The sequence below is a fragment of the Hipposideros armiger genome, unplaced genomic scaffold (assembly GCF_001890085.2).
Source record: "Hipposideros armiger isolate ML-2016 unplaced genomic scaffold, ASM189008v1 scaffold_244, whole genome shotgun sequence".
NCBI classification, from domain to species: Eukaryota; Metazoa; Chordata; class Mammalia; order Chiroptera; family Hipposideridae; genus Hipposideros; species Hipposideros armiger.
The window spans coordinates 1,828,737-1,849,024 of record NW_017731594.1 but is presented as its reverse complement, the minus strand read 5'-3'; the positions used below and the strand labels follow the sequence as shown (position 1 = coordinate 1,849,024).

General features: G+C 37.4%; 1 protein-coding gene across 3 annotated transcripts in view; it reads right to left on the bottom strand.

Moving 5' to 3' along the window:
• Window positions 1–1,688: 1,688 nt before the first annotated feature.
• Window positions 1,689–20,288, bottom strand: part of HERPUD2 (HERPUD family member 2) — a 97,564-nt gene continuing 78,964 nt past the window's right edge. For all 3 annotated transcript variants that reach the window (XM_019655721.1, XM_019655720.1, XM_019655719.1), the window contains 6 exons: window positions 18,632–18,745; window positions 16,004–16,158; window positions 6,726–6,848; window positions 3,831–4,154; window positions 3,029–3,143; window positions 1,689–2,541 (listed from right to left, as the gene is read on the bottom strand). In XM_019655721.1, coding sequence (XP_019511266.1) covers window positions 2,380–2,541; window positions 3,029–3,143; window positions 3,831–4,154; window positions 6,726–6,848; window positions 16,004–16,158; window positions 18,632–18,745 — 993 coding nt within the window. In that variant the 3' untranslated portion in view covers window positions 1,689–2,379. The remainder of the gene's footprint in view (window positions 2,542–3,028; window positions 3,144–3,830; window positions 4,155–6,725; window positions 6,849–16,003; window positions 16,159–18,631; window positions 18,746–20,288) is intronic.

Genomic DNA, 20,288 nt, shown 5'->3' with positions numbered 1-20,288 from the left:
CTGCTAGGCCTGAGGATATAATAATGAGCACAAATACACTCCCCAACCTCACAACCCTCCCATCTTGTGGGAGAGACAAAGAAGGAAATAAACATAAACCGCAATGGTGTTAAGTGCCAAGAGTAGTGCTACCAAGGAAACGCTTCCTAAGTAACTGGCCGTTCGGCAAGATCTGATCAGATTAGTAAGAGTTCGTGGGGCAAAGAAGGAAGCCACGGTGTTCTCAGCAAAAGAACAGCAATGTAACATCCTGGGTCTGGAAGGAAAGCTGGGGTTGGAAGACCTGCCTGCTAAAACAGGATTGAGGGGAGCACAGATGGAAAGGGTACAAGGGCCAACCTTCCAGGAGTTTGTAAGCCATGTTGGAGTCTGATCTTTATTCTAGAAACTACAGGATGACACTGAATAGTTCTGTGCACAAAGGCTACATACTATTTTACGTTCTCCTATGGCTTCGCCAACACTGGGTATTACCTTACCAATCTGATAGTTTTAACTTGTACACACTCCATTTTGTTCATGTCTATTGCCCATGTTTGTATCTGCTTAAACGTAATGTTTGTGACTCCCTCTCAAATGCCTACGTTGAAACCCTACCCCTGGATGTGATAGTATTAGGAGGCAGGGTCTGTGGGGGGTACTTCGGGCATGAGGGCAGGGCTCTCATGAACAGTCGTAGGGTTAGTGCCCTCGTGAGAAGCGACAGGGAGACCTTGGTTCAGCACTCTGCCGTTTGAGGATACAAGACGGCCATCTGCAAACCAGGAAGTGGGCCTTCACCAGACAGCAAACCTGCCAGCACCTTGACCTTGGACTTCCCAGCCTCCTCAAGAACTGCAAAAAATAAGTGTTTGTTGTATAAGCCACCCAGTCTACGGCACTTGGTTACAGCAGCCCAAGCTGGATGAGGTAGCGTTCTTGTGCATTTCCTACTGGGGTGTTGTCTTTTTAAAATTTTTTTAACTGAATTTAAGACTTGCTTATTAGCTTTTAAAAAAAATCTTTTTAAAATCTTGTTCCTACTCATTTGCCTTTTAATTATGTCAGAACATTATACACACAGCAACCTTTTCTTTCAGGGATTCTGTCGTAAAGATGTTTTCTCACCCCAATATTGTAAGTATTCACCCATATTTTCTATTAGTATTTCCTTGGTTCAATTGTTCATATTCAATCATATCTTGATTGACATCTATAAACAGAAACCTAATTTTACTTTTCAAAGGGTAAACCAGTTATCCCTTGAAATGTCACCTCTATCATTATAAGTAAACAACTTAGAGAATAATTCATGGATGTTTTCTTAATCATCTATTTTGCTCTAGCACACAACCATGTGTTACTGTATCAATGCCACACAACTGCATTGGTATATATTTCATGTGAGATGAAGTTCTTCCATGGTAAGTTCTCCATCCTTATTTATTCCATTTGAATTAGCTACCCTACAAGAAACTTACTCCTTTCTTTATGAAATACTGAATTGGCTTTCACAGGGATTTTTTTTTAAAGTTTTGAGGTTTCAGAGTACCGGTGAACTGGGAGATATCCATCTGAAATGCAAAAAGGTGAAAAGGACCTTGAAGACTTCAGCAACCTTTCCCAACAACTACTCTGAAATTTATATAATTGTTTTGCATATAATGGGTTCATTATTAAAGACTTTAAACAAATATCCCACAAGACAGTTTACCATAATTGACCTTTTATTTTAAAAAATTACAGGGATTGATTTCCAGCATATCTTATTTTATAAAAGTACTGCCTATATCAAACATTTTATATCACTATTAATTCCATTGAAGAGCTGCCTTTTTTTTTTTAAGATACTAATTCCAATTGATGGGATACATGCCCTTAAAATAGAAAGTTTCCATTATTTATTCAAATGTCAAAACCAAGATTATTGAGAAGTTTATTGCTTTATGGTTGGGCAAGATGCTACTTTAAGGTAAATAATCTTTATTAAAAACTTTGAGGTTATTTTGTTTAAAACTTTCAGGATAATTCACAGAAAATAGATATATTTATTCAAATTACACATGAAGGGCTGGACTGTTAGTTATAGACACTTATATGTGAAGCAGCTCTTTAAAGAAATAAGATGCACAAATAGGTCTGATATAATATACATAATTGAAATTGATAGAACCTGCAAGATCAATATTGTTACGCTATATTCTGTTAGGATCTCAAAAAAAAACACATTTAGTAGTCCATTTGTGCTTAAAATATTCATATGCATGAGAAGCTTAAAGAAAAAAATACCTCTGTACATGATAATGAAAGAAAGTAAAAATTTTTTTTGAAATTGCACTGTTATTTCAAACACTTTCCTAAGGCCAGACTCTTCTTGCAGCTGGCACAGTTTTTTCAGGTCTAATTGGCAACCTGGGGAGGCCCCTCTGGTATCAGTGAAGTAAAGAAGGTGGTGATAAAAGACCAAGCTGACGCCATTAATCCAGGCCTTTGAATAGCACTGGCATCTTCACCTGCATCTTCTCCACTCTCATCTTCAAGCCCATCATCCATAAGACGCTCCTTTCAAACAAAAGAAGAAACATACTCTAAGTGATTAAAGAGCTAGCATTAACTCGTGACAGAAAAGGAGAGAGTTAAGAACCTCCCAATAGAAAGAAGGAATATGAGCATGTAATAAGGAAGTGCTACATATATGGTCATTAGAAATCTTGGTTAGGTCCAAAACTGATCAATTCCTCCGTGTTACGAGATCAAAGGGATAATTGCCAATTTAATACGATAAATTCTCACCATGTGCGTAACTTTCTTTTAGGCTATTTTAAGAAAGAAAAATGTTAGTTCTTCCCATGTAATTCTAATATATGACTGACTCAGTATTATATTCTAAGTTCCTCCAGATGAAACCACACAATTTACATGTTAACTTTTCTTCATGTGTCATTTCACAAATTCTTATGGAACACCCCAAGATTCTTTTCGCATGTTGGTCTCACGCAGCGCTAAGAGCACGTCTATATTTAAAGTATACAAAACCACGCTCGCATACCATTTCTTCAAGTTCTAGGTTATTTGCATGTTGCCCATCATTCACCTCGGCGTTATTGTTGGGGGCCTGCGGCTGACCTCCTTCCTGCCTAAAAGGAAACCATCCAGCTTGGTGTCTATTTGGTAAAATACAGAGAGAAGAAAAGAAGTCACAACTGTTTTTATTTGTAAAACTATAAAACATTGTAAGAGAAAAATGATTAGAACTATAACAAATGAAGAGACCAAATTTCCTACTTTAGGCTGAGGACTATCCCTGTCAAAGAAATGACAGCAAAACAACTCAATGTAAGTCTAAAAGTCTATAGTAAGCTCAACTGGTTCTGTGCTAGATATTAGGGCATATCAGGAGTCAGAAAACCATTTTTGGTTAGCTTTCAAAATGAATCCAACTAGATACATGTTTGCCTCTTGGGGAAGCGAGGCAAGGCTGAGCTAGTCTGCTCGTGAAGAAAATCTGATCTGTACCTAGAGGACTTACTACAGATAACTATCATTTAAAAGAACATCCTTACGCAAGAGTGCATCATACACTTCCTCAAGTTCTGAATAACTGATAGAGTATGTTTAGCTGAACTAACAGTTTTCATAAATGACAGTAAAGGAAAAATTTGTTCCTAGACAGTTCTGATAACCCTTCTTACGCAACATAACCTGCTTTGCTTCTGGTGCCAGGCCTGCGAGGCCCAACGCGCACATTCCCTCACCGACATTCATAACACAAGCCATATGCCGGATTCTGTGCTGAACAGTTTCAGAAAGTCATTCAAAGAAACCACAGGAAGTTAATGAATGTCACTCACAAATAAACCAGTAGCATGGCTCCCATGACCATGATAAACCGACTAAAGGAAGAGTAGAAGTAGACAATGCTGAGGAGGATCGCAGCGCGTGAGAACGTGTACATCCAGTCCAGCCAGTCTCGGTTGAAGTCTTCTTCGTTTAGCACTGGGCCTCCCTGTGCGTTCATCTGAACATTCTCATTCATGGGTCGATTTTCTTGGGCCACTAGGTTTGGAGCTGGTGGGGGTTCTTCTCCAGGAGCATGTGCCAAATTTAGAGGCTGTGGGGGAGCGGGCTGGGCTGGGCTGGCATTTGGTGTGGCCTGAGCTGAAACCACAGCCTGACTGAAATAGTCACCAAAATAAATGTTAAAAAGAAGAAAGAAGAGAAAAAAAAACTTCATCAGACAATACTGCATTTTTCAAAACTTCCTGGAGTAAGCCGTTTGTATTTTTCATAAACCTAATATGGAATATCACAACTCGGACACATTTCTTAGGTAAGCTCAAATCCCAGTGGAAAAGTGCAGCCCAGATTATGGCAGGACTCTCTTAGGAAAGGGTGCTGTCTTAGCCTGGTGGTCCACGGTGGCAGGGGGCGGGGAGGGGTTAGAACAGCCATGCCAATCACTCTTTCCTGCTCACTAAACTACTTGCTACGGTAATGCCCAAACCTCTTTTCAAACCTTTTCCCTAATGGCTCCTTTTGTCATTCTACATGAAATGAACACCCCCATACCCACCACCTCTCCCTCAGACCCAGGGTTTGAAAGATTTGTCTAAAAACGTACATTAATCTTTACCTATGTGACCACTCTCAGAGATAAATGATTTGTATTAGTATTTTAAAATATTAACTGGATTCCAGGTAACCAAGCTTCAACCCCATCTGGACATTTGGGAACTCCATCTGGGGACCACTGGTATGGTCCTTGTCAACATATGAAGAATTGTGGTCCTGAAGTTTGCTTGTAATTATATTACTTGAAAATCAGAATAAATTGCCCTGTAAAATGCTCCCAGTAAAATCATAATATATCTGGAATTTGCTTTAAATAATCCAGCACAGGCAGGAAAGTTGTAGAACAAGATTGTCATGAATTATAAATGTTGAAGCTCGGTAATGAGTACACAGCATTAATTTTACTATTCTATCTGTTTATATGTTAAAATTATTCTACAATAAAAAGTTTAAAAACTAAGATAGCAAAATAAAATATAACAGAATTTTCCCAGGCTACAAAAGTCTATTTAAGCCAGTATGCTAATACTTCGTATCTTTAGTTTCCAAAACACTTCCTACCTCATTGATATTCTGATTCATAGGTAAGTTATATCATTAAATGTAAGACCTTGAGGCTCAGAAGTTAAATAATATACATAGGATTATATGATTTAGTAGCAAGCCACGATAACCCCACTTTCCCTACACAGTTCTGTCGGGTTATAAATGAGACAAGGGGGATAAAGCATCTAATAGGGTGCTAAGCACAAAGCAGTTACTCTAATGATAACAATCACCATGGCAACAGGTAAGGTACAAACAGCCTGCCTGGGGTTATGCACGAGAACATTAGGGTATCAGGTTCATAAAGCAGGTGGGCTTTATGGGGTACGGTCTGGAGGAAGGAGAAGGATACAGACTTCACACTAAAGTCACGAGAGCCAACAAATCTTGGGGGGTGGGGACTGACTGACTTAATTATGGGTTAAGCAAGTTACCCTGGCAATAGTACAGTGAAATACAGTAAAGAGCATACAAGGAGAAAGATCAATTGCAGCAAAGTGGGTCTAAAATGAGAAACAATTTGGGGAAAATGCCGGAAGTTAGACACAGGGGCAGGACAGAAGCTAGAAACAACCTATTGACTCATGTTGGTAATTTGTTGCGTTCAGGGATGACAGAAGCCAGAATCAAAGCTGATTAAGGTTAAGAGCCTGGAGAATGATTAAGAAGAGACAGTATCACTGACAAGAAGTCAGGAAGGAAAACACTTCATGAGGATGGTGGAATCAAATTTTAGACAGACCGAATTAGGAGAAAGACATATTTCCCTGTGGAAACCTTCCAACAATTAAGATACAAGATGAAGAACAGGACATAAAGAATTGGGAGTGATCCCAGGGAGCTAGCGACTAAGGCCAAGAGGGCCAGCCCAGGACTGACTCCTGTTGTCCCTACCGGACTGAGCATCATAAGGCGCATGGTAAATACACACATACATGGAAATGAACAAGGAACGTTACCACTTAGAGGGAGGGAAAATGTGTATCTAAAGGACACAAAATGAGTGGCCAGGAAGAGAAAGCGAATGCAGAGGATAACAGAATCATAGAAACAAGAAGAGCAGGACGTTAACGAGAAGCTAGAAATGTTACATGAATGCACAGGAGTCTGGAAGAATGAAGGCTGAGAAATCGTACGCAGTGCTAAGATTGTTCCCTGCTAACCAGAAGCAAGACTTACTAAAATACTGAGTCCAAAAGGCGTATTAGCCACAACCGAGCCCCACAACACGCGCCTCCCCAGATGATTCCGTCTGTTCCCTTTTTCCTTCAACTTCCAACCTCTTCATGTAGATTTATTTACTGCGTGACAGTTCCAGTGAACCTTTCCTAAGTGTTCTCTTAAACAGATAAACTGTGATAGTAAAGAAAGCATCCGAAATAACTACTACATATAATTAGGGGACAGAGTGAGAGTGGCAAGTATGTTTAGTTGATGTCAACCCTTTTTCCTTTGGCCAAATAATTTAAAACAAAGTTATCTGCTGAGATATTTGCAAATTCCTTCTCAAACTAATTTTTAAACGCTAATGAAATACATCAGTAAATGAAATCCCCAAATCAACTTACTAGGATAAAAAATAAAATAAATAACACAGTAAGTAAAAAAATGAACTCAAATTAACTTACTATTGCATATAATACTGATGAGCATACAGCTGCTGCCACCACAGCATCTGCAGGGGGCTGAACGCGGGGTACACTGGGAACCCGGCCGGAGCAGCTTGTCCAGGAAGCTGGTTGTCCACATTTCTGCCAGAGAGAGATAAGGACAGGTCTTTTCATGCTCTAGAAGTTAAAAAAGCATTTCTCTAAATTTTCATTCCTGCACTACAAGTCATCCAGTGACAAAATGTATCAAGTCTTACTTAAAAGAAAAATACTTATTTTCAACATTCTTCAAAGTTCTTAGAAGATGACCCTGACCCCAAATATACAGAACTAACATTATCAGCCCAGTTTTAATGGGAAGAGAAAAAATCACCCACAAAACGTGCGCCAAGCCTGAACATTTGCTACCTTCGCATTTCAGCACAAAAAGGTACATTCTCCTTAAGAACCTAAGTCCTGAAATAAACTTTGTGGCAAAATATTCTGAAGTCTCGGAGAACTTAGTCAGATGATATTTTACATTAGTAGTAAAATATTATTAAAAAGATAGCAGTTATCAGCTGTAAAAAATGAACATTATAAAGAAATCTAAATCTTTTAAAGTGCCAAGATTAGTAGAACATATTTATACATGCATTCTTTTTAAAGTGTATTTGGTATGCAATATTGTATTAGTTTCAGGCGTATAATGCAATGATTCGATATTTACATACCTTACAATGTGATCACCACACTTAGTACTTATCTGTCACCATGCAAACTTATGACACTATTACTATTATTCCCCTTCACCTTTTTCACCCATCACCCCACACCCTTTCCCTTTAGCAACCATCAGTTTGATTTCTGTTTCTATGCGTTTGCTTTTATTTTGTTTGTTCTTTTGTTTTGCATTTTGTAGATTACACATATAAGTGAAATCATATAATATCTGTCCTTCTCTGACTGATTTGTTTCACTTAGCATAATACCCTCTGGGTCCATCCAGGTTGTCGTAAATGGCAGTATTTCATTCTTTGTTACTGCTGAGTAATATTTCATTTATACATGTGTTCTTAAAGTAGGCCCAACTATTATTCAGTAAAATTTGTGGAAGGTCACATTTTACTTCTCCATGCCTCAGTTTCCTCATATCTAAAATGGGGCTAAGAATAGAATCTTTCTCACAGGATTGGTGGTCTGTACAAGTGTTACTATTTTTATTTTTACTCTCTCCTACCCCTAACTCTGAGTACGACTCCGAAGTGTATAATGTGAGAGTTGTAGAAAGTCACAGACACCAAGACAACTACAGATTTAAACATAAAAGTAAATGCAGGATTTGTGAATTTTCTTTTTCTTCATATGACTTGAATTTTACCTTGAGCTGCTTAGTTTGCTCTATCAAGGGTGAGACAAGAGTTAACAAATTTGAACTTTAATTTTATATTCTAAAGACTGTTAACATATAATTAGTAATAACTGATTACAAACCCTAATTTAGAAGAGCTTGGGAGGCTAAAACATGTCAACAGACTGTACTTACGGCAACTTGGTGCGGGTAAGGCAGCGACTCCCCTGTGCATCGCCTGACCTTCCCGCATCCTTAGAGGAAAATGCGAGCCACTGGGTGGCTCCCATCCTCAGAAGATCTTCTGNCGAATACAGCCCTCCCCTCCTTCCCAAGCTTTCCCACACACTGAATTTAAGAAGGAAAAGCAGAGAAGCCTGCAGGAGAGTTCCTCCTAGCTCTTGATAAACAAGTCCTGAATAAGAAGAGGAAAAGAACCTTAACCCAGCTATTCCTTGAAAAAGATATCAATTAGTGATCAACCTAGAGAGAAAGCCATACCACTGGAGCCGAGAACATTTATAAAACATCAGTGTAAAGACCTAGGCATTCCTGTGAAATGAATGAATCTGAAATCTATCAAAATCAATTATTAGCAACAATATGAGTCTGTATCTAGGTGTATATTTTACATTTTCTTAGTATTCCCAACTAAGGGAAAAACCAAACCCCCTAAAAGCAGCGCTCCATGAAGCTCCACCACTAAGAAGAAATATAACCTCACTCAAATCCACTACTCCAACTGTAAAATGAGAAGACTGGACTTTGTCACTGTTTTTAAAGGTCAAGGGAAGAAAAGGCCACTGACAAACACTTAGAAAAAAATTACTGTATACCGGGGGTGCCAAAAAAAGCTACACATTTTAAGAGATGTTATCTATGTATTGCTTTTCGAAATTGAGTTGAATTATGCTAGCAATGTGTAGTATGACATTCGCTTAAAAGATGGCCTTAATCGAACAAATGCTAGCATCACTCATTGTATTACAATTTCAATACAATTTTTCCCTTTTTTAAAATGTGTATACATTTTTTTGGCACGCCCAGTATATAGCGTCTCACCTCACCCTGCTGCAGCAGGGAACATAAGGTGATTATTAAAAATATGCTGCCAAAAAAAATTTAATAAACTCCCCTAGATGATTCCAATATGCTTCTTCCCTTTCTCACTAGTAAGTTAAAAACTACTGAACTGTATAATTGCTAAGACACATTCCAGGCCCAAGTTGGTTAATTAACGCAACAAGATGTTATGCATTTGGTAATCTCCAGAAAACAATAAAGAATTTATTTATCCTAATTTATTGAAGTTATTATTAAAATATGTAGTAATACATCAATGAAACATGTTACATCAGGACTTAATATATTCTGGAGGATACAACATACAACATTAAACCACATGATAGAGGATGATTATTTGATGCTGAGAAAAGTGTTTACCGAATAAGTGGTAGGGGGAAGGGAATTTAAAGCTTCACCTCATTCCAAATATTCAAATAAGTTTCCAAGTGGATTAAAATAAAGTATTAAGAGCTAAACCACAGAAAATCTGAAGAAATTAGAATCGATCATTTACCAAACCTTTGGAGGGAGGAAGGCTTCCCTAAGTTAAAAGCAGCAGAACAAAGCACAGAAAGAGCGATCCTCGTAATCGATGACAAAATTTAAGGAGAGCTGAAAAACTAAGCTTGAAATAAAGAGCAGTGAAAATCTTCTCTACACAAAGAACTCACAGAAATGGAAATATTCATTAGGACAAATGCAAATTAAAATAAATATAGCTTTGTTTTCTATCTGACAATATCCAGTACGGGGAAGAGATACAAGTGAAACCCAACTCTCCATGGTTAGCAAGATAGCCTGGAATAAACCTTTTAAAAACTTTACAAAATTAAATATCTTTAAATTGTGCACTTACACCCAACTGCCCAAGTAATTCTGCTTCTGAAAATAAGCTTAAAGAAATATGAAATATGGAAAAAAATGTCCCACCTCTACCCTTTAAGCATTTGTACAGACTGGGGCAATAATTCCTGATTGAAAAGAGAGAACTGTATCACAGCACATACCACCATGTTGAAACTGACTGTTGAAATTCCACAACCCTAAAGCCATTTACTCTCTGACATACTTACTTTCACCCACTTCTTCTTCTAGGCATCAATCCTATATAAAATTGTCAAAAATGTAAAATGATGTATGCACAAGGCTATTCATCACAATACTAACAGTAAAGACTGGAAATAACTCAAATATTCATCAATAAGAGACTGGATGTCATAATTTATGCACTCAGTGAATTAGTATTCAGATGTAGAAAGAAACAAAGATTTCTATGTGCTCCTATGGAGTGATCGCCTGGATATTATTTTCTTTAAAAGCCAGGTTTCTTTTAAAAGAAAAATATGTATAACATGCTACCTTTTGAGTTAGAATCAGGAGGATATATTTATATGCATGTGTGCACATATGTACACATATACATGTGTAGAGGGTGCAAAGAAAATGTATACACATTTTAAGAAAGGAAAACTGTATTAAATTATAATACTCAATATATACTGATAACAAAAGATGGATACAAGTCACATTTGACAAGAGGTGCTTAAAGTGGTTCCCATCAGCATCCAGATACTACTGATTATAGCAAACTACTGCTTGAGCAACGGTGGCCAAAGTTTTCCTTTCTTAAATGTGTATACATTTTTTGGTACCATATACATATCAACAGGGGACTAATTCATTAAATTATAATAATCTATGTAACGTGGATTTGATAAAGAAAAGAGAGTTCTTATTAATTTGCTAACATAGTTAATGAAAAATAAAATGTAAGCCAATGTGTATAGGAAGTATATTACTGTGTTAAATACACACACACACACACAAAAGCACAGTTTATCCTGGGAATAATACAAGAGAAAACAATTCATTTAAATGGAATCATTCACATGTATTGCCCCTTAGAACACCACTAAAAACAGAAATTGCCTGCTCCCTCTCCTGTCTCTGAGCAGACTCTGGGTTCCAATGAACAGGGCCTGGGCTTCACCTGTTATTGCATCTCCAGCATTTAGCACAATAAATATGTGTTGAATAACTTCATATGGACAGCAGGAGAACGCTGAAATAAAGTACCGATTATGAGCAACTATTTAATCTAGTAACTTGAAATTTTCATTTAATTAATTTTTTAACATTAAATGAAAACATATAATGTTCATATGGTAAAAAGTACAACTATGTTAAACAAAAAAGTTTCAAAGAAAAAGATACTGGAAGGAAATACTGTTAACAAATAGTTGTTTCTAGATGATTGAACAGAGGTCATTTTTTCCCCTTCTTTTACTTTTTTTTCCCCAAACTTGTTAATACATATATATTACTTTTATAATTCAAAATAATTAAGTGGGGTTTTTTGCAAAGAGCCAAATAAAATAGCAGAAACATAGAAAAAATGTAACTATTTAGAATGTATAATACATCTGTCTCCATATAAAACGTCATATTCTTTATGCAAGGAAACCATAACCTGGTCTCTCCCTCTGGCCTTGGGAAAGTCAGTGAGGAAACTGCTGATATATGAGGCCTGACAATTAAGTTCACGAACTCATCCTAGAAGTGCTACACACTTCACTGCTGAATGTCACTACGGTCACCTTTGAAGTACTCCCCTTGGGAAGCTATGCACTGACGCCAGCTACTAGTCCTCCCTTCAAAGCAGTTTTGGAACTTTTTCTGGAATGGCCATCAGAGCCGTCAACGTATTACCCTTGATGTCCTGAATGTCCCTAAAATGTCTTCCTTTCAGTATTTCCTTTACCTCCGGGTAAAGGAAGAAGTCACTGGGGCCAGATCAGGTGAGTGGGTGGTGTCCCAATACAGTTATGTGTTTACTGGCTAAAAACTCCCTCACAGACAGTGCTGTGTGAGTTGGTGCATTGTCATTATGCAAGAGCCATGAATTGTTGGCGAAAAGTTCAGGTCATCTAATTTTTCCACGCAGCCTTTTCAGCACTTCCAAATAGTAAACTTGGTTAACTGTCCAGTTGGTACAAATTCATAATGAATAATCCCGCCGATATCAGAAAAGGTTAGCAACATCCTTGCAACAAGTTTGCAAACTTAATTGTCTGACTTCGTATACATGTGGGAAGATATGATGGCACAAGTTCTGACAACTTTTCATTCCTTTTCAGATAGGCTATACCGGTTAGTACTATAGAACAAAAACAAACACAGAAAAAAGGGGCAAGGGGAGTTCACGGGAACACATGGAAATGATGGATTACAACAGAGATCATGACACCAAGAACTTGAAATACTGTCATTCACAAATATATACTTGAGACCTCATTAGTGTGTTTTTGGGGTTAAGAACTACAAAGGAGAGGAGGAAACTTCAACGATCAGGAACAAATTATTTCACAGACAACCTGTTCCGTCAGCCATATTCCCCCATCACTCCATACAGTGATATAGCATCTGTGTGAAAATCCCCACATTGTCCCCAGAGTAAGCCTTTTCAAGACTCTCTGCACTTGCTTCATTCTCCCTCCTGAACTGCCCTAACCCCGCTCCCATGTTACCACCTACCGCACCCTCCCCAACTCCTTCAAGCAGAGACTCACTCCCTCCTCCGGGCTCCCACAGCACAAGGCCATGAGAACAAATCAGTGCACGGTAATTCATCTGCCTATCTAATCTACTTCCACTGAAAGTAAGCACATAATTCATTTTCCGTCGGTGCCTAGCCTATGGCAAATTCTACAACTTTTACAGTATAAAGTCACAAGATCCTTATATACACAGATTTGCTTACTCAGTCACCAATACTTAAAATCTGACCAGTCGATGCGACTAGAGAAAAGTTTTAAATGGGAGGGTAGAGGGACAATTACCACCATTACAAATGAAGTCAACATACAAATGGCAACCAAGAAAAAAATACCAAAACAAATGACACGCAAAATGGAGAGTCGCTTCAGCAAGACTTTTAAGAACACAGGCTTGCAATCAAATATGATTTGAATTCTAGTTCTGCCACTGGCCACTTAGGCAAGCAAACTACATAACTTTTAAGTCCCCTTCTCCTCATCAGTAAAATGGGAGAAAATAGTACCTAGACCACAAAGTTGGTGTAACTTTTTTAATCCACACAGAAATTCTGCATGATAACATACTATTATTATCTCCAGATCATAAGCAAGCTGAAGCAAAGTAGGGAAGAGACTTGCCCCAGCTAGTCCACAACAGATCCAAGACTCAAAGCAAGGCAGGTAGGCTCCAGAAGCTACACCACCCTCCTGATTTAAAACCCGCATCACTCATCTGGTAATAGATGCCCTAAGTGATGCTTAAGGAATCTTTAAAGATTTTACTGCTCATCATTTTAACACTCACTTTTGGCAACATAAACACTATTTCAGACTTTTCTAGTCTCTTTAATGTACTGCTAAGAGCTGAATGCCTTTCTCTTTCATGTCTGTTGATTTCCTCAACAGACTAGTTTAGAGAAACTATTCATCTTTTCCAAGGTATCTATGGTCTTATTCTGAAGACCTTAAACCTTATAAGCTTTGTTTTATTCATTACAAAATATATTCACTGTAAGTATGAGAAAGAGTTAAAAATCTTACTGTCCAGAGGTAACCACTGTTAATATGTTATTATTTATTTTTCCAGGTTTATTATATGCATAATCCCTCACTTTCTACCACTACTACCAAATAAAATAAGTAAGGTCGCTCTGTATAAATTGAGAGAAACTGAACTATCTTACTCTGCAAAAAAGACAGGAAATGAATCAGTGCCATAAAAGTATTTTAAGCTACTATTTGCAATGTAAACCCTGAGCACATTGCTTTTTACAAAAAACTAAGTTTTGGTTTGTAGTAATGCTTTTCTGAAAACCAAACTAGTTTCACAGGTGCTTCATAAGTCTACAATCAACCTAATCTAAATACTTACTTTTAGAGGAAAAGCTTCCCATTCAAGAAATGAGACAAATGAGTTTTCTTAGATTTTGCTGTTTACTCAGCTTTGTTCTTCTACATCAAGAATTGAATGAAGTTTCAAGTTCTAAGCAGCCAGTACGTGAATGCATACCCCACCCTGTGTAGCACAGCAGTCAATGGCTACCTCTTGGTTATCCTCCTTCCACTTCCTCTCTGGGGTCCCAGCCACTTCCTTGTTTCAGCCTCACCATCACAGACCTGGAGCACTGCCACACGCGTCCCATAGCATACAGGCAACATAAAACAATGATCACTGCTCATGTTTCTTTTATTTCAAAATAACAAGAACTTTACCCCAGCAAAGTACTCTGGTTTCAGACATAGCCCAGGTCCAAACTGTATCTCTGAGCCGTTTGAAAGAGTTGCTGTGGTTGCTGGCTGCATTTCCCCCTGGAAGTGTCTTCTGTAATTGCTAAACAAAGGTAGCCATAGCGAGCTTCCTTAAGTAAACTGCTCCAACAAAAGCTCTGAATAACTTGCAGTGGTTCGCATACCTTTATAATACAGCGCAGTTTTATTCTATCTCACTTGTTACCAAGTCTGGCTGATCAGAAGTACCTGTGGAACTTTCAGAAAATAGATTACTGGGCCCTATACTCTTCCAAGAACATCCTCACTCACCCATCTGCTCCCCAGAAGACTAACTTAAGACTGAGTTAAAAAAAAATGCTTTTAATTACCTAGATTCTTGCTATTCAAAGTGTGGTCCTAACATCAGAAGCATGAGCATCTCCTGGGAGCTTGTTAGAAGTACAGAACCTCAGGCCCCATCAAACCTACTGAATCAGAACCTGCATCTTAAACCCCAGGTGATGAGCACAAACATTAAAAACTAAAAACTACTGCCCTAGATTCTGATTTATGACCAGCTTTCAAAAGCACTGCTCCACTTAAGCCTCTAATTCTCAAAATACATAATCAGGCACACGAGGTGTGATCAAACAATACAGTGAATGTTTAAATTTAAAAAAATTGTTACAGTAAAAGACACATCGCCATTAATCCCCCTCAAAATACTCCCCCTTGCTTCAAACACACTTTTTTTATCACTCTTGCCACTTTCTGAAGCAGTTCTGGAAGTCCTCTTTTGTGAGTGTCTTTAGTTGCGCTGTCATGGCTGCCTCAATGTCCTGAATCGATTCAAAACATTTACTTTTCATGGTCATTTTGACTTTGGGGAAGAGCCAGAAGTCACACGGTGCCAGACCTGGTGAATAAGGTGGATGAGGACACACCATAATGTTTTTATTTGACAGAAATTGCTGTACCAGAAGTGATGCGTGACATGGAGCCTTTCCATTGTGATAACAAAATACGGTGAATGCTGCAACTGAGTGCCATCCAATGGAAAGGCAGGGATCTTCAATATGGGAAGCAGCACGTCAAACCTTAGTAACAGCGTGTGACAAGTTTCAACTTGTTCGGTGCAGTCAGTCGAGTGTGAGCTATGGTTGAGAGAAGGTGTTTTAAAGTGTGCTGTAAATCATCGTCCATCATGACAACGCTCCATGTTACACATCGCTTCTGGTACGGCAATTTCTGTCAAATAAAAACGTTACAATGTGTCCTCATCCACCTTATTCACTGCGTCTGGCACGAGATGACTTGTGGCTCTTCACCAAAGTCAAAATGATTTAGGACATCGAGGCAGCCACGACAGTGCAACTAAAGGCACTCATGAAAGAGGACTTCCAGAACTGCTTCAGAAAGTGGCAAGAATGATGGGATAAGTGTTTTTGAAGCAAGGGAGAGTAGTTTGAGGGGGATTAATGGCAATGTGTCTTTTACTGTAATAAACTTTTTTTTAATTTAAATATTTACTGTATTTTTTTATCATACCTCGTATGAATAAATTTCAAATGTACTTTGATTACTGCAGAGGTCTACCATGAAAGTCAGGAGTAACGGATTCTTAACAGGCCCACAGCTACGACAATTTCACTCACCCTTGCATTACATACGGGAACTGATGACTCTGTGCTGGGTCAGTTTGTGCTTGTGGAAGGGTGCGTTGCCTCAAGCCTTCTGAGGAAGAACTGGCAGCTAACGGCAAGGGTTCTTGACTGGATGATGGAGTTGTTGATCCTGACTGATCTGAACTCTACAAACAGAAATGTAATTACTTCTTCAAGGAGATTTAATTCATTACAATCATGAGATTACAGACACGTTGTGAAGAATGTATTTATAAAATCCCTCTGCAAAGAGTGAATTTTAGAAATTTACTCATTTGAATCTTGTACCCAGAATAAGTAGATATTTAAATTCTGATGAGACTAGAGTTCAGAAAATCAAAACCACTTAATTATACAACAGTTCATTTCTCAACTAGAAAAGGCTAAGTAGTAGAGTAATTGTATACAAAAAAAATAGCATACAAAATTGTGGACTAAATTAACACATGCACAGCTCTTTTCACAATGCCTAAAACACAGTAAGTGCTCAACAATGGTACTAATTATTGTGACATTTGAACAGTTACAATATGCCAGGTACTATATAACATGCTATTGATTTAAAATAATGAGGAACATACTAGGAATTGGAAGATCTAGACTCTGATGTTATCTCTGACATTAATAAGGAACATAACCTTAAAATTTCACTTAACCTCTGAGTGTCAGCTTTCCTACAATAATAATAAGATTGAACTAGATTAGTCAAGATTACTTTAAGTCCTAAACTTCTGTTTGTTTATAGACACTACCAACAAGTTTTTGTTGTTGTTGTTTTTTTTAAATGAATGAGATACCAATCAGGGTTTTAAAATTCTCATGCTCCAATGATGTTGGGAACTCACAGATTCAACAACCTTAAACAATATAAGCCATTGAAGACCACTCTAATTGGTTGCTATTTGAAAATAGTTTGTGAAGTGTCTTAAATAAATTTAAAACACAATTATATTTTACATAAATTATCATTTCCCCACTTTAACCTTCCAGGTCTGTTAAAATTGTACTTTATGTCTACTGCTTTCCTATGGACAGGCTGTCTTTTAGCCTGTCTACGTTCCTAAGTCTTGCAATGTAAAAGGTTCCCAGGACACTGGTCTTTTGCAAAACTGACAAGAGCTCTCTTTAAGATGTTATTCCACAGAAAAGAAATACCAAACGTATTACTAGGGAGTCTGAGTCTTAGGGACATAAACTTGGAAAGGTTTCTTTTTTGGCAACATTTCTCATTAAATGGACCATTAAAAAAGGTTGTTAGAAGAAAGGTCTAGCTAGCCATTTGGCAGCACAGCCTAATTTCTCTGGAACTAATGATTTCCAACCTTATTAGATAACTCTTTAATGACTAGATTTTTAAGACATTTCAAATCCCACTGAAATTTCTCAGCCATAAAAAATTAAGGGACATCCAACTTAATTTTCCTCTGATACTTTTTAGATTTTCATAACAAACTTTGAAAAAACTGAATATATATATTAACGACATGAAATCATGGCTGAGGAACCATTAGAGTAGTCAAAGGGTTCTTTCTCAACAAAAACTGGAACTGCATAACTGTGACCAAAGACTAGATCCAGAACTTTATGCCAATGTTTCACCCCTTCTTACACGAGGCAGGAAACATATCAAGACCCTTGGGTTTACTGACAAAATATATTTCAGTTTAATGTAAGCCAAATTCCCATGACTGGTACTAAAGAATACTTACCACTCAGGCCATACTAATTAAATACAGCAACTAGAGGGTCTAGTTCTTAAAGAAGTAGTTAATCAATATCTGCTGGAAGATCTTTCGACTAACACCTCTGCCACTCATCCCCTCAAAGTTCTAGTTAGATTCTTGACTAAGTATATTTAGCAGTATAAAAGTTCCCTGCCCAAGGAGTTTAAAGCAAGTTTCCACTCATCCAATCCTTCCCTCTCAACTCCAAAGGTGCCATATAAAGCTTTTAAGGGAAACCAAAAGTAATTTAACATAAGAGGATTTGAGGGCAGTATCTTTAAAGCTTCTAGAGTATATCTAAGTTGAGGAGTTCAATTACCAAGAAAACTTTCCAAAGCAATTTTAGGTAGATTAAAAAATAAGGAGGCAGAAATGAACACCCAAGTCTGGAAGACCTAAGTAGGTTAAGTAATTTTTCCTCCTGCAGTTGGGATGTATGCCCAAATCCAGTCACTATAAAAAAAAAAAAAAATTGACCAATGCAATCTACTTCAAAAAGATTCAGCATACTGAAAATTTAAATAATTTAATCCACCTTCAATAAAATATACTATATTAAACACCTCAAATATTTCTGAAACTTTACTGGCCCTAAGAGTTTATATTATATAACACATCATAATTCTGTTTTCTAAGTATTTCAGTGATTAAACCTCTGAAGGCTGGATTGATTACTGACCTGCCATATAGCAAATTAGAACTCATGGGGAACAGGCTTCAGGGGATAACCCTGTATACTGGATCTCTAAAAACAAAGTGTAAATGCCGAATCAAGCTGTTTAAAACACAATCTCACAACCCACAAGCTCCAGCTGTTGTGTTTTCCCCTTAGTTTCAGGAGGCAAAAAAGGATCAGCAGAAAACTTCGACATTTACTCCTCCCCAAACCACTCACAGGATTGCTGCTGGATGCCAAGGCTTCATGGCTTCCTCTACCGGTGCTGGAATCTGGGGAGCTGGGAGGAGTCCGAGAAGTACAGACTAGATGAACCATATGATACTCATCTTGCTAAAATTAAAGAAGAGTACATTGAAAGGGCAGCACTGGGAAATGGACAGTTCAGAAAGTTAGCAGCTAAGCCGAAATACTTAACTCAAAACTTAAGTTCCTTTTTCTAGCACAGCCATTTTATTAGTAATAAATTGTTGTCATTTGGAGGTAAATTTACATTTTAAAATTTGAGGCATTTTTGAGTTCAACATTTTCTCCCTGCTTGGAAAATAGTCTAAATACTTAGTAACTGCTATATTAAAAATGATTTCTTTGTTTACCAAGGAGACTTGAAGCAATCAGTGCTATAAAGTTGTGTCAATGCAATCTGTTATTTCAATATAAAAACATCTAGCACCTTAACATCAGAGCTGTAATAGTCACACTGAAGCCTGGACCTACAAACTTCAAGTAGTGAAAATATTTCTATTACTTAAGACTTTGGAGCTACAATAAACTCAACTTCACTATAATCTCATTTGCCTTCATTTTAGCAAGGTGATGTATAGTTTTTATTTTTTTAAGTCAAAACTGTTTTTATCTACCACATTTACATTTATATAATGCATATATCTGAACTATATTCTTTAAATATTCCATGTGTTTCCATAAACCTACAACTATGACTGAAGGAAAATATTCTAATAATCATTAGAATTGGCATTTTAGTTTAGTGATTTCATGAGTATATATACATATATACATATATATATATACACACACATATATATATGTGTGTGTGTGTGTGTGTGTGTGTGTATATATGAAAAAAGTAAATAAAATGGAGAAAGGAAAGAGAATAAATGAGGGCAGAGAGGCACATAGGATAGCTCAGCAACTTAAAAATTAAAAAAAAGAAAGAAAATAAAAAACAGAGTGTGATAAAGAAAAGGGGGCAGGAAGTAAGATATCCAGTTGTGAGAAAGATAAACAAAGCTACTAGAAACTAAGATAAACCTAGAATTGTGTTTAATTCTGAGGTCAATCACAGAAAGGGTAAGAGTCAGCCCCTCCCCTAAAGAGGCTCAGGATATTGTTAAAAGATCAGACTAGCACATTAGAGCACAATTAGAGAAATATGTACAACAGTCTTTTGCACAAAACTGAGAAGCACAAACTACAACTGCTTTAGGAGTTTAGAGAAAGAAGTTAATGGGGGTTACAACGCTAAGAAAAGGCATTCCCAGAGATAGTGTGACATGAGATGCGCCTAACAAGGGGAGTAGAAGGCACACCTGGATTAACAATGTCCCCTTAGCTTCAGAACACAGAACACTAAAAAGCATCCAAGCATAGATGTTTACCCTTAGAAACCTAGTTTCAAAGGTCATATTCATGACAACTAACTCACAGTATTCACTCACCTTTGGCTAATATTTCTGTAAAACATTTCATAACTAAATAAAGCTAATAGCAGCTCTTAATTGAAAAAAGAAGAGGCACAATGACTTTAACAAAAACAGCTCAAATATCTATGCAAAACGTAAACATATTATGCAAAATGTTTTACATAAGGGGCACAACAGTCCTTTGATTGAAGCATTTTTAGTTTAAGTCTTCT